Source organism: Lissotriton vulgaris, chromosome 3_1 (genome assembly GCF_964263255.1).
Source record: "Lissotriton vulgaris chromosome 3_1, aLisVul1.2, whole genome shotgun sequence".
In the NCBI taxonomy this organism is placed as follows: Eukaryota; Metazoa; Chordata; class Amphibia; order Caudata; family Salamandridae; genus Lissotriton; species Lissotriton vulgaris.
Window position 1 is genome coordinate 2,025,582,747 of NC_141689.1, and position 14,728 is coordinate 2,025,597,474.

Below are 14,728 nucleotides of genomic sequence, written 5' to 3' on the forward strand. Positions count from 1 at the left end.
ATGGCATAGTCTGGCGCTTGTGGACAGACGGAACAGTACAGTCTCAATCAACAATTAATTCACATTATCTTACCCCAGTCGCACTGGATGTAGACACCCGTATGTCAAACCCCTCCTACCTCCCGGCCCTGCACCCTTAAGTTTTGTATTTCTTCCATGGGATCCAGATCCTTCCCCATTTTCTGGGATACCCTCTGCTCTGGTAAACTACTTTCTCAGCTCACTGACGCCAATCTAGATCATTTTTCCGGTCTCTGGAAACAAGATCTAGATTGGTGTCTAGCCACTCCCAATGCTAGCATTAACCAGGCCTTGGTGTGCTTAAGCCAAGTTGTTTCCCCGGTCACTCTCAATAGGTGTCATCGTGCTTGGGATGGGAATTGAAGACCCACTTCTATGGTCGTTATCCGGGCTACTCAAGTACAGTAACTCAGAATTTTGGTGCAGGCCGCGAGAATGTGGAAAAAGGTGCCCAACTCCCTGCAGCCCCTAGCGCATTGGCCAGAGTCACATCGGCCCAGTTGATGGTGGAGTGTCTGGGAGGTGTACGACCTATGGAGGATTCAGAATTGGATCAGTCTGAACCGTGCTCTTAGAGCACTTTCTCTAGGTGCCTCAGCCCAGTCGTCCTCCTCCAGTAGTTCTACATCTGTCTCCCATGCCTCCCTCAGGGGGCCCAAAGAATCCGGCTAATTATTCATTATCTTCCGATATGTGAGAGACATGGCCTTGTCTACTAGCGGGTCAAGTAGCAATCTGTCTTCTAATGGGTACCAGTCAGGAAACAGTTCTCCCTCCGGTATGTGGCACTGTAGGGCATGTCTCAACTGCAGATAAAGAAACTGTTATCTGTCAGCCGTCTGATATTCTATCTGCAGGTCTTTAAATGTAATCATTAACCCCTTCGGCCAAACCTCTCCAAGGTGGTCTATCTCTTTAAGGTCCAACCTGCTAAAGCCCTTCAGGCGCCCTATTTCGTCCAGCAGATCACAGTCCCAAGGAGGGCTTTGTTCCATCAGTTTGGCCTCCCACCCCAGTATTTTTGTGGTCGTTCCCCATGCCTGTATCACCATCCGTGTGTGCACAGCAGGAAGTTTCATGTAGCCCCCGCGATACAATGCAGCTGGGTAACCTCTATTTGCCATGGTGTGTTGGTCCACCTGGTACGCTTGTATGGTGTAGGGTGCAAAGGCCCAATCATTAATATTAATGAGATGGGACACCAGATAATAATTCCTGACGTCTTGAACCACCAGTTCACCCTCATAGACCCTGCTGCAACTTACACAATGCAATACGTGGGTTGCCCCCCTCCCATAACAGGGTGCGTAGCTCCCCGTCAATCGCCCGGAAGAACGTATTCGAGATCAGATATGGAGTATTCTGGAAAACGTATAGCAAGCGAGGGAGGGCCATCCTCTTGAACAAGACCATGAGGGTGGCCGGGAGCCTCCTTCAACGGTTCACATCCCCTCGTAGCCCCTCCAATTGGTAGTGTAAATTCAAAGCTAGGAAGTTCTCCTCTGACTTGGTTATCCAAATCCTAAGGTATTTGAATTCATCTTTCTGTGTCAAGGCCACACAGGCTAGCCAGGGGAAAAACTAATAATTTATCCCAATTTATCTGGTTGCCGGAATAGCTGCCAAAAGTTCAGAAGATGTGGATGAGTCTATGGAACGTTTGGCAAGGCTTATATGCATAGAGCAGAATATCATCCAAGTACAGGGAAATACGTTCCTGCCAGCCTCTCCCGATTCAATGCCAAGGACGAAAGGGTCCCTGCACCCCATGCTGTGGGCGGTTTGAGTGCCATTGCGAAAAACAGAGAGTGGGCAACCCGTTTCTGTGCCCCTAGGTAGTGCAAATGGCCTGGATTATTGTCTGTTCACACAGACTCTTGCCAACGGATCAGAGTACAGGAGATAGACCCAGGCACAAAACTTTGATCCAAAGCCCAGCCTCAATAGCACCAGAAACAGGGACGGTCATTCAATAGTGTTGAATACCAGTCAGGTGGGTCGTGTTTACATTCATGACTCCATACAGGTGTCGGAGGTGAAGTCTTTGTGGCCATGAGACTTAAGAACAGGAGGAAAGCAAAGTATCAGTCTATGTCCTCTCCTTGGCAGAAACAGAAACTGCCGGCCAACCTCACACAGCTAAGGGGAAGTACTCCTCCTCACAGCTCTTCTGCTTTTCTCCTTGGCAGAGGTTCCTCTTGATTCCAGAAGTAGTCTAAAGATCAGGGGTTTTCGGTCTAATACTTATACCACAAAATGTCTTTGTTCTCTTCGTGCAAGGGTCTCTGAGCCCAGTCCAAACTAGCTCTGCAGAATGACCACAGGGGGTGGAGACAGCATTGTTCAAGGGAGACAGGCCCTGTTCAGGTGCAAGGAAATCTCCTCCCACTACTCTAAATTCAGCCATACCCCATTCAGCTCAGCTCTGAGTCATCCAAGAAAGGCCAGGCGCACCCTAACCCCCCCACCCCCAGTGGCTGTCTTAAGTGAATACACATCTCCAGCCCCTGTCACTCCAAAACTAGACAGTCAATACACAAACAGGCAGACGCACACAGAATGGTTAGACAAGAAAATGCCTGCTTTCTAAAAGTGGCATTTTCAAACACACAATATAAAAGCAATCTTTACTAAAAGATGTGTTCTTAAATTCTGGGTTCAAAGAGCCTGAACTTTATTTCTCTATATCTTGTTCCATAGGGAAGTTATACTTGCAAGATGTTGCATTTCCCATTCTAACCTATAGGGCAAGATAGCCTTTCAATAGTGAAAAACGAAATTGGTAGTATTTCATTATCAGGACATATCACACACCAGAGCATGTCCTACCTTTCACATACAATGCACCCTGCCCAGGGGGGTACTTTGGGCTTACCATAGGGGTGCCTTACATGTAAGGAAAGGGAAGGGTAGGGCCTGGTAAGTGAGTGGACTTGCCAAGTCGACATAGCAGTTAACAACTGTGCACAGACACTGCAGTGGCAAGTCTGAGTTACCTTTTCAGAGCTACTCGGGTGGGTGGGTATATATTTGTTTTCCCCTTGGCTTTAGAGCTGCCAAATCTAAACACAAACTAATAGCTAGAAAATTGTTTATAAGTTTTGTGCCACATTTCACTTCCCCTTCTAACCCATTCTGACTTTCCTTTATTAGATGCTGTATTCTACTAGGATTGCAACAATAAATAATATTGTAAGATTTCCAGGGCACCACATAATTGAGGTATCTTAGTCCATCAATCCGGCAGGTCCAATGGTTATAGTCAGAGAACAGAAAGTTGATAGTGCATGAATTAAAGTCTAAATATGAATACACTAAGTAGGTCTGTAGCTCCAAAAGCTTTTATTTCTTAGACTCTCAAAAATGAAACAGCGACACGTGTTTAGTCATTTTTCCAAATTTTTCAAGGCTCAAAAGTCTCACAGAGCCAATGGGCTCCAAATTATCCAAAAATATTTTTATTCAAGTGTGTCTCAGAGCCCCAAGAGCGGTAATCAGTTTATTTGGATAATTTCTCAAAAGTAAGACATACAATCCACAGAAATATATATATATATATATATATATATATATATATATATATATATATATATATATATATATATATATATATATATATATATATATATATATATATATATATACTGGAACTCCGCATTACCACCTCCGACCCCCCAGGACCGGCGAAGCAGAAGACAGACCACAATTTCTTCCAGGTAATTTTATTTTCAGTTTTTCGTGGACCAACCAACCATGACGCGTTTCGGGCCTTGCAGCCCTTGTTCACATGCAGGGAGTAGCTGAATTTTTGTGATATTTAAAGTGCATTAGTGCCCCGCCTACTGCCCGCCTCCAAAGATGGTCATGTGACCAAACTTATATGGACAACAGACTCTCGTTGTGGGTGTCCAATATTAGAAGACAGAATCATTTCTAACCGGTTCTATTGCTGAGAGTAAAGCAATTGAGAAGTAAGAACCACCTTTCAAAATTAACATATTTACAATACTTTGCATAAATGCGTTTTGTACGTATCATTGTGTCAGTTTTTTACACAAAACAAATAATACGAATAATTCTTAATTACAATCTTTTCTCTTGGCTTTCACTCACGGGGAGAGAAAGAAGGCCAGTTGCCTGTTTGCTAATAATGACATCCAATTTTTGTGGAAGGAAATGAGTATGACATAACTATCAGTTTGTGGGAGATGCATCTTTTGTTAGAGATATGTCTCATCTTCCCTAGCCCAGAGAGGGTTTGTCTAAGGTAGATTTTGGATTTTTCCCTGCAGGCAGCTAGAAGTCAAGACTGTTGATTAAATCTGTGTACCGTCTGTGGGCAGCAAATTCATATGATATTGGTATACCTTGCAATAAGTGTTCTAGCAGTCCTCACAATCACTGAAGTATCTAGGCAGGCCACATGTGTTTCCCTCACCACACCAACAGAAACATTTCAATCTAACTATTGCCTTGTTGCATCCTGGTCGTGTTTGTCTGATTCTGATAGTGGTGCAGTTAACAAACCTGGCTGACATGTATTTAGTCCTGTAACCTATCTGGTTGAGAGGTGCATATGACAGTGACACTCCAAGTTATGGCTCTCTGATCAAATACCTTTCTTATTAAATATTCTAGATACCTAGGGGGTCATTAGGATCGCGGACGGACTTGAGTCCGTCCGCGACCCCAGAGCATGAGGGAACGTCCGCATGGGCTGCGGCGTTCCCTCTGTGCAGATTAGGATGTGACCGCCAGGGTGGCGGTCACATCCTCTATTTTTAACATTGCTGCGGGTGGAGCTTCAAGCTGCACCCGCAGCAATGTTAAAAATGCATGCACAGCATTTGCGTGCACAAAGCGGCAGGCACCGCGCGGTGCCTGCTGCATTGTGCACGCAAATGCAGGGGGGTACCATAGGGATCCCCCATGTGCACCCCCCACTACACCGAAGGGGCCCGCAACGGGCCCCTGCAGTGCAGTTACACATGCTTTTCCACGGCGGAAAAGCCGCCGCGGAAAAGCATGTTCCCAAGCACATCCTAATCTGGCTGACGGTGTCTAAGAGACACCTTCACCATTTTAGTGCTTTTCCGCCGCGGTTGTAAGCCAGCCGCGGCGGAAAAGCTGCGGACCTAAACCATGACCCAACAGCCATCCTAATGTGGCGGTGGGTCCTGGTGGGTCCGCAGAGGATTTTCCGCATCCTCCGGGCCGGCGGTGGCTTCCGCCGGCCCGGAGGATGCGGAAAATCCTCCATCCTAATGACCCCCAAAGTATTACATTATTAATAGTACTAAATGGGTTTGTTGTTCCTATTGATATTGATAATGAACTGTTTATATGTTATGCAAATCTGAAACCAATCTATTCCTCAGCAAGGAGTCCTTCTTCAGAATGAAGCTGTGAATTTTTTAAAATGCACAGGAACAGTTGCAAAGATTACATTAGCTGTCCCAAATTTGCCTGTGTGCCTAGGTAAACGTGGCACATAATGTAGTTTCATTCGGATATATTGCAAATGGAAAAGTTGTTTTTCTCCATAAACAATAAGTTTTAATTATTTATTATTGTATGATATACATTTACAACTAGCAAAGTTAAAACATTATGGCACTGTGACACAATAGTATGTTTACTCCCAAGTTCTGAATACTTGGTTTTACTGTAATTTTGTAGGGTGATATTTTTGCACTTATGCTAACAGTTCTGTTTTCAATTCTAATAGGGTTCCTCTAGACTAGTGGTCTTCAAACTGTTTGGTGCTGAGACCCTCCATCAACATTTTTTAGGAGTAAGGACACAACAAAAATGTTTAGAACCTGGTACTCCTTATCATTGACAACCATAAATGTTCTCCAGAGAAACGGTCAATCTGTGGTTGCACCTCTTAAGTACCAGTTTAACACCGAAATATAGCAATGAGCAACAAAAAGGTGACCAGCACAGCTTTACAAAGGGCCTTCTATTAAGCGTCAACACCTGTTACTGCTTTTTAGTAACTTTCGAACCTTATGAATAAATACATTTTTGGGGGTAAAATCAGCAGATTCTGCAGCAGATGATGGATTATGTAGCAAAAGCGACAAATCTATAATTATGTGAAAATCACTGCGGCCTCACAAGCACATAATTCCAGTGGCCCTTGGTATAATAGCTGTAATGCATGGGCTGCAACATTAGAGGAAAACCATATTATATTTCATGGGATGCTGACAGCTTGGCATTTACAGCTGCATGTAACTGGAGGTAGCTGAACATCATTCATTATAATTAAAACAGACATACAATTTTTAGGTCTTTCACCGTCTGGTAGCTACATATAAAATAAGTGGCAGCTTTAATGAATAATAAATACATTAAAAAAAGTTGTTACTCAGTGGGAAATGCACTATAGTACATTATGAAAACTCTATTAGTTTATGCACTGCAAAGGTCTGTGTGAAACTAGAGAGCCACAGAATTAATTTGTGGTTGGTGTAGTGGAAAATAATGACTTGTGTATTTTTAGTGCTATGAGTTCACAGCCTGTGACAGAAAGCACTGTGAATTTGTAGGCCTTTATTTTATACTTGCATTACACACAGTATAAGATAGACCACTACAAAATGTGCAAAATGTTTTACAATAGAATGGTGCTTACAATATACCGGCTGCTTTTAAAATATAGGGGCTTATTTATAAACCCCTTGCGCTGCATCATTTTTTATGACTCTCTGGCTGCGCAGACCCATGTGTACGAGGCCACGCAAAGTCACTTTGTTTGGCATTTCATTGCCTCCTAGATATGGTGTAAGGCAAAGCTGCGCAAGTTGATGCGTTGCCTTACTCTGCGTGGGCGTTCCATGGGTGTTACAGTGGGTTTTCCCATGGGTTTTGACACATTCCCAGATTTACAAGCATCTGTAAACCTGAGGATGCATCAAAATTGTATACTGCCCCAGGGGGATGCGTAACTAGAAGAAATATCTTTATTTCTCCTCAATTGTATCCACTTTCTCTGTGTGGCACACATAGAAAGAGGAAAACGCCTCCGTGGGTTGTTCTTGCGCAGAAAGCAGTGCCTTCTTGCACAAAAACAACCCTGCAAATAATGCAGACACCCTTCCACCATGGTGCAAGGGTGCCTGCGTTGGCACTAGGCACTAAATTGTGTGCTGGCAGAAAAGACAGGTATGCACCTTATCTTATAAGTACAGTCCAATCCTGCCCTTTTGAATTGGCACAGGGCAGCGCAGCAAAAATACTTGCAGAGCTGCCCTACGCCATTTCATTGTAAATGAGGCCCATAGATTTTGGTAATATCTAGACCATATATAATGCATTTTGTTTTTCCATGACTGTCCCTTCAATACATTATCAGAGATAGTAAACGCTATATAAATACAATGACAATTAAAAGCAAGCAGTTCACAGCTCAGTTAACTCTGCCTTACCACTCAAAAAGTTAAAAGTGATTCAATAAATTAACTGCAACAGCACTCTCCTTTCCTGAGAAATCAAACCCAGACAGACAGCTAAACACACCTTTCTGCCAGTGTGTTGCTGGTCTGAAAGAAATGCAAATGTGCACAAAGAGTTAATCTGCAAATCCTTTACATTTGCAAATTAACTAGTTGTGTACGTTTGCATTTCTTTCAGGCCAGCAACACACTGGTAGAAATGTGTGTTTAGCTGTCTGCCTGGCTTCCGTTTTCCAGCACAATAGAGTCCCTGAATAAAGCTCCAAGGAAGGCATTTTAACTACCCTGTCTGGAACGTTTTCTGACAGGGTATCTGTTGCGCCCTACAGATTGAAGACCTCTGCTCTAGACCATCCCTAAGTGCTGGTTGCCTTTAAACTTGTTTCGTTGGATTTCCTTTGGTATTTAGGAGTCCAGCATACTCTCTCTGATTATACCAGGGGTGTAGCTGTCAATAGTGTAGGTGCAGTGGCATCTGGGTCAGGGCTCTGAATGGTCCCAGTTATTTAATTCTTTTAATATCCATTGGGAGTGAAAGGAACCATTTTCCCGCTCTAGGATTAGGGTCCAAGGGTTGTCCTGTGCCACATAGTTATTGTCTTAGATGGGATTTACAGAGTGACTCTCCATTGGAGACCAATGTACTGATGGGAGATTTGCCCACTGGTGCAGTGTTCAAAATATATAGGTCTATCTTACTTAACTTACCCAAAGCCCTCCTGTTCATGACAAATAAGTGTTTGGAGGACTTTGGAATATTGGTGGATGCTGATTGTGACAATGTCCTCCTTCATCCCCCAAAAAGTGGCAATCCTGACTACAATGAAGCCAACTCAAGTTTCAATACTTTATCAAGCGTAAGGCCACACGTCCTGGTTAGTTTTAATGGAACTGTTCTCTGACAAATCATGTATCCAGTGTCATATTAAGGAATGCAGATTATTCGACACAGATAATTTTTTCTTGTAGATATCACCAATTTGGAATTCCTAACTATTTTAATTCAGAACTCTTGTCTACTTTGGTAGTGACATTGACCCTGAATGTTAGAATTTCTAACATTTGAATAGAAGGTGAGCTCTACCTTCCTAATTCTAGAATGGTCCTATACACCCAGCGACTGATTTTGCCTATAATAGATATTACCTAAGAACAGGGTAGCAGCCAGATCCTAGCATAAGGAGGAAGATAATGGGTATGGACCTGGTATGTGAATGACCACAAAGAAATCCGTTTTTGAGAGTTGTGGCTGACACAGAGGGTTTGGTTGCCCCTGTAGAGATGCCTGATTGGAAGGTTGGCACATTTCTTATATGAGTATTTAGTGACAGTATTACTGGTTGTAATGTACAATTACACCTTAGACATATAGAAGAAAAGGAGCAGCTAAGTTATGACCAACTCATTTCTCCCAAAAGGAACTAGAGTACCTAGAGAACATGTCTATTGGGCATATACAAACTTGATAGAGACGTCTTGTTTTGAGTTCTGGCTACCTTTCACCACAAATACCAACACAAATAGAATTCTACACTGTTTTGTTTCAGCTAATGTTAATGCAAGACTTTTCTTGAATTTGTCACCCTGCAGCAGAGAGGAAGATATCTGCACAGCCGAGTATCCAGTGCAGTGCCAGACACCACGGGAAGGCGACCCGTTAGAGAACGAACTGTTCCAGTGGAGCCATTTTCAAGGCCCAACACAACTCACACTTTTCGGGTGGGCTATTTCACCACATAAGCATGAATTGTGCAGAGGTGAATATGGAAGGAATGACAGTACCTTATTTATTTTGTATTTATACAGTCGGATACTCCTCGTAGAAGATCATTTACGCCCATGGATTTTGCCAACCATACTTGGACAGGTCCAGGTTTTTTAACAGGTAAATATTTCTATAAATGATCAATAATAACTATTTCCTCACAAACTACAAATGGTATTCCTGTATTATCTTTAGAGGACAGCTAAAATAAAAGTAGAAGGTATCTTGAATTATATCTACTTAGGACCAAAAAGATATCTTGGAATAACTGACTCAAAATCTAACAAAGGGATCTACCAGAGAGTGTGAAGACAACCCGAAATATGTAAATGTGTTTGAGAACGTATTAAGTCGTCCAAACACTTGTAAAGTATTGCCCTTTAAGCCACATATTACATAAGGAAAGAAATTAAGCATGTTAGTGTGGGGCTAAAATAAAGTAACATAAAATAATATTTATTTGCTCATTTTTTTGTATCTCCTCATATATCAAACGGATTTATTTATGCTACTGTTCATCACAAAACAGATAAGCCTAAAATGTCCTGTCCTAACAAAGAACTAATGGCCAGATGTAGGAAGCCTAATTCCGGTCGGAAATGGCCAAAATTACCGAATTTCAGCCGTTACCGACCGGAATTAGGCTTTTGTGATGTAGGTGGCCAATTTACAGATTCCCGATTCGGTATTTACCGAATCGGTAAATGACATGTAGGAAGCACTTTGAAGAGTGCTTCTGTGCTTTAAGGATTCATTATTTACTACCAACTATTAGTTGATGGGAATGCCTCTGTAAATGCAAATCTGTGCATTTACACCAGTGCCATGTGGCAGACATACATGTGCCACATGTGCACACAAGCACTATTCAGGGGTGCAGCAGGGAGTCAATGTCCCACTCTGCCACCCTTGACTCTTTCCCCATTTTACCGAATCATTCACATTCATCCCTATGGGCCTCCAGGCCCATAGGAATGAATGGGAATTACCGAATCAGTAAATACCGATTAGGTAAATACCGAATCGTACCGATTCAGTAATTTTTACCGAATTTTTTCCTACATTGCATTTACTGTGATCCTAAAGGGGCATTTTCTCATTTGCATGTGTGCGCGGTGTCATTCAAATGAAGGAATGCCTTTGCCCCTGTGCCTGTTCCAATTTACAGAGTGGAAACAATTACAAACACCCATCAGGAGGTGGTCTATTGTGTGCCACTTGTGTGGTGGTACTAGATAAGTACCCCACTTTGAAGCATGGAATGTGGAGGGAGGAATGTGGCTCCACGGTAACTTGCTACACCTACTTGCGGCAATCATTGCCCCACTTTAAAAATGCTCCCTTGTCCCCTAGCAGTTTAGGACGTAGCTATGGTTTCTAAACCCCAGTTCTGTGCTTCATAAATCCACTCTTCATTTGAACTTTCAAACTGCGCTCCAGTTCTAGGGATTGTGCACAATTTCCATAATCTGGCACACTGTCCTTGTCTATGCTGCTCACACAAAAATGTCTAGTACTGTCCTGTGTCTTCAACTGACTTTGACCCAGGAGATGGTTACATTGTTGGTGTTGTGATGTAAGTTCTCCTTTCTCATAGAATGTATTATGCTTTCAGGTACACAGTATCAGCCCAAGTCCTTCCAGAGGAATCCGCCTGCAACCAGGAGACGGTACCAAGTGGCGTCCTAATACAAACCAGTTACACTCTTTGCCAACAAATTTTCTTTTTAAGGGCCACAAAACCTATATGGTGAAAACTGTAATCGTGATACAGCACTTATTATTTTGTCCAGATTACCCACATTTTATTTTATTGGGTAATACTTCAAGAGATGACATCAAAGGACGACAGAGACAATGTGTTCATTTACTTCATTCCAGCGAGGAGTGCAATGTGGCTGAATGTTTTCTAAAAGCTTGGGTTGTTTAATCTAGCTCTTCATGTTGTACCTCCATTAACTCATTATGCCATGCAATATTTATGGGCAAATATGAGCTCCTTACATGAGGTTAAAACACTTATTTTAGCGTTTGCAGGTAACTCAGGCCACAGCTCCTGTGACTTTTTCTCTGCGATTCATGGGCCAGAAGGACATGAAATAACTTCAAGGGTGACATTTGGTGCCACACAAATCCAATAAATGTTCATTCTTGAACACCGTATCACATTTTTTATTCACATTCGATTGTAGCCTTTAACAATTGTTTTAGGCACTTAGTCTTCATTATTAGAGAAAAGTCTACAGAAGGTGTTCTCCCTAGATTACTGGGTTAATTTGAGGGGCTTTTTTATTGAGGATGCTTTAATAGTAAATGGGGAGGTTGCATTCATGGCCTGCTCCGGCTACTTGATGCCCCACACTTTCCACATAGTGGGCGGAGGCACAGATACTGGTATGTTGTAGAAGTAAAATTATCCCCATTGTGCTTTTACATTTATTTGCAGCTTATCTGGAACGTTCATGATAATTTGTTAACTGAATGTGGTAAAAGAGTGATGCAGTTCTGACACACATGGCGGGCAACTTCATATGGTGCCCCGTTTCCCATACACAGTGCTATACATGTTCAGTCAACCTGAGTAGTACATTTTTGGCCGTCAAGCACAGCTATCTGCAGAGCACAGCTTGTTTAGCAGGATCCATAGCGCCATCCCCTGTAGCACATGTGTCCATCAGGCCAAGTTAAAAATAGAGGAAAATGACACAATATAGTAGAGTGAGATCTGCTGCATCAGGCAATTTTTTTCTTGACTCACTCTTATACAGCCTTAGTGGACATGACTGCGTGTTTTTCGACTCCTCAATGAATTACAAGCAGTGATAACTTTTGTTGCTGATAAAAAAGGCAATTACTTACTTTTTCTTACAATCTTAATTAAAACTCAAGGTTGCGCTACGTTAACACGGATTGTAACAGGCAACGCCAACATTTACAACAAACAAAGTGCAGATCTCTTCTTGAAAGATTAGTAGTCACATTATCTACGTCATAGTTACAATGCTTTCAAATCAGCCAAAGGGCATCCAAACACCACCCAGTGAGCTAGCATATGCTACACGTAAATGATAACCCTCATCTCATTGCAAAAAGGTTACCACCATTTTAGATAGTTGACTGAGGCATGATTGTGGCTCACCTTAGAACAGAGATATTTTTGGAGCACTAAAAACATATAGCAAATCGTAAAATAGGTGTACTGAACAAAATGTAGTGGAAAACGGAGTAACATACGCAGGGTTTCTCCTGTTTCACAAATAGGTGTCACATTCCTAAAACTCTGATATACCAATGAAAAAACATATACATTGTGGTGTCTACTATACTCATGCTAGCTTGGTGATTCACTGAGGTAATGCGTGAGCTCCAGATATCGCCGTCCAGAGACCCGGCACAGCAAGCATATGCTACCTCACAGCATTATTGAGCTGCAGGCTACGCAATTCCTTTAGACATTGGGCAGGGAGTTAGACTGTCAGTATCTGGTAGAATCATAGAAGTGGAAGGCGTAACATGAATAGTGAAATCCGAGTCTGTGAGAAATTAGAAATGTAATGATGAGACTGGTAATGTGTATAATTGATGACATATTTGATCAGGAACCATTAATAACACAAATGTTTATATCAGTCTGCAAACTCTGATGAATTCAAATATTTCTTTTCCAGTTTTGTGATTGCCATTGTCCCTTGAGCCGCTCAAAGGGCTGCACATCTTGCTTTCAAGGGATGCTTGGTCTTAAATTTATGTAAAAAATCATGAAGAATTGCAACAGGTAACTACAGGAATTGACAATAGCCCTCAGTGCAAAAATATATTGCAGTTTGTTCAAAGGTCATCATATCTCACTACATTTGGAGACTGTTCCCTGGCATTTAGGATGGGTAATGGCAAAATACTGGGATGCTTTGGATTTAGAAGGAGGCACAAATTCTACCAATAATTTATACTTTACCCCTGTGTGCTTAACCAAGGTGTGGTATGTTACTTCAAAACCTTGAGCATTTTATCACATATATATTTCCAATGTATTTTCTGGTAGTGCTGTCATTTTGTTTTGCAATAGTGCTCTCATGCAATAAGAATTACATTTAAACGAGTACCTACCTCATGCTTACCCATCCGCTTGTATTAAAAATTTACAATTTTATTTATTCAGAACCCCTAGATGGAGCTTTGGTTGCAATTTGCAGGCTACTGACAGTTCCCATCTGAGTAATGTAAGCGTTTTATAGGTATTTTGACAAAGGCGATGGTTCTGGCTAACCTGTGCTTCATTCTGTGGGACAGTTCTCTATCTGAAAAACCTAAAGCATTATACATGTTTGGCAATTTCAAGGTATTTATATGCCTACCCCATTTTGGACAGGAACATTTATGGGGCTATCTTGATGGAAAGAGACGTTCTTCATGAAGATTCATCAAATACAACAGGATTAATTGTTTGCTTAAATACTCAATAATGATCTGCTTCACTTCTGAATATGACATATTCGTTAATGTATTATTAGGTTCAATGATGTTTAGCTGATACTATAATTGCTGTTTATGCAAAACATTAAACAGATTCAGGAATTTAAAATCACAATAGTAACGTGTAGGCTTATGGATTGTGTAAGGATGAATTGATAATGGAAAACAAGCTGATATCACATGTATTACTGGCTGTATAAATCAAACTTTCAGTGCGGATATATATATTGTTGCAACTGTAACGTATGCAGTACAGCATTAGCTGACACTGGTGCTTAAGGTGCTACAAAATTAAAATTCGGCGAATACCACTAATACACAGGGAAGCATAATATGTCATGCTTGGCTTTGACTGATCTTTGACCACGCTTGAACTGTCCTTCCCAGGATTCCCACTGAAAGGTTAGTTCTAAAGTGAACAAATGGGAAAAAGAATTGTTAGAATATATGAGTTCATGAAGGAAATTGAAGATTGACATTGTTGTGTTATTTATTCTCACTGATTTTTGTTCATCTGTGTCTTCAGGCACGTCTCAGATTTCTTCATAATCCCCAAACATCTATATCAAGAAAACATTCTTGCATCTCACCTCAAATAAAGTGGTGTATCTCCCCTCTATCCTTGTAAATGCCTCCACTATTGATAACATATCTTACAATGCTGCATCATGCAGTTTGGACTGTGTCTGTTTCTCAGAGAAAGACAAACTTAAGGATATTCTACTGGGAGCCTTGAACACTATACAAGCAGCAAGTTGTGCTTTCTCCTCTGCACTGTTAGATACTTTTTTTATGTCCTCTTGGTAGTTTGTATTCTCCAAATCTGGAAGCTCTACTAAAATGTGTAAAAGGTTACTAGCAGAGGCTATCGAATAAGGCCTAACGTGCATTTTACAGTTTATCACAGGGTAAAGGTTGTAGACTATCTGAACTAGTTAGTATACAGCTGTGAAACATATAAAGAATGCATGAAACCCTGAAAATATATTGTAGTTTTGGTTAAAGC

The 14,728-nt window shown here is 41.6% G+C and overlaps 1 protein-coding gene across 2 annotated transcripts in view; it reads left to right on the plus strand.

Annotated features, from left to right (window-relative positions):
• FAM149A (family with sequence similarity 149 member A) overlaps positions 1–14,278 on the plus strand; it is a 427,025-nt gene extending 412,747 nt beyond the window's left edge. For both annotated transcript variants that reach the window (XM_086962548.1, XM_086962549.1), the window contains exons 12-14: positions 9,075–9,203; positions 9,291–9,369; positions 10,865–14,278. In XM_086962548.1, coding sequence (XP_086818674.1) covers positions 9,075–9,203; positions 9,291–9,369; positions 10,865–10,938 — 282 coding nt within the window. In that variant the 3' untranslated portion in view covers positions 10,939–14,278. The remainder of the gene's footprint in view (positions 1–9,074; positions 9,204–9,290; positions 9,370–10,864) is intronic.
• Positions 14,279–14,728: the final 450 nt, after the last annotated feature.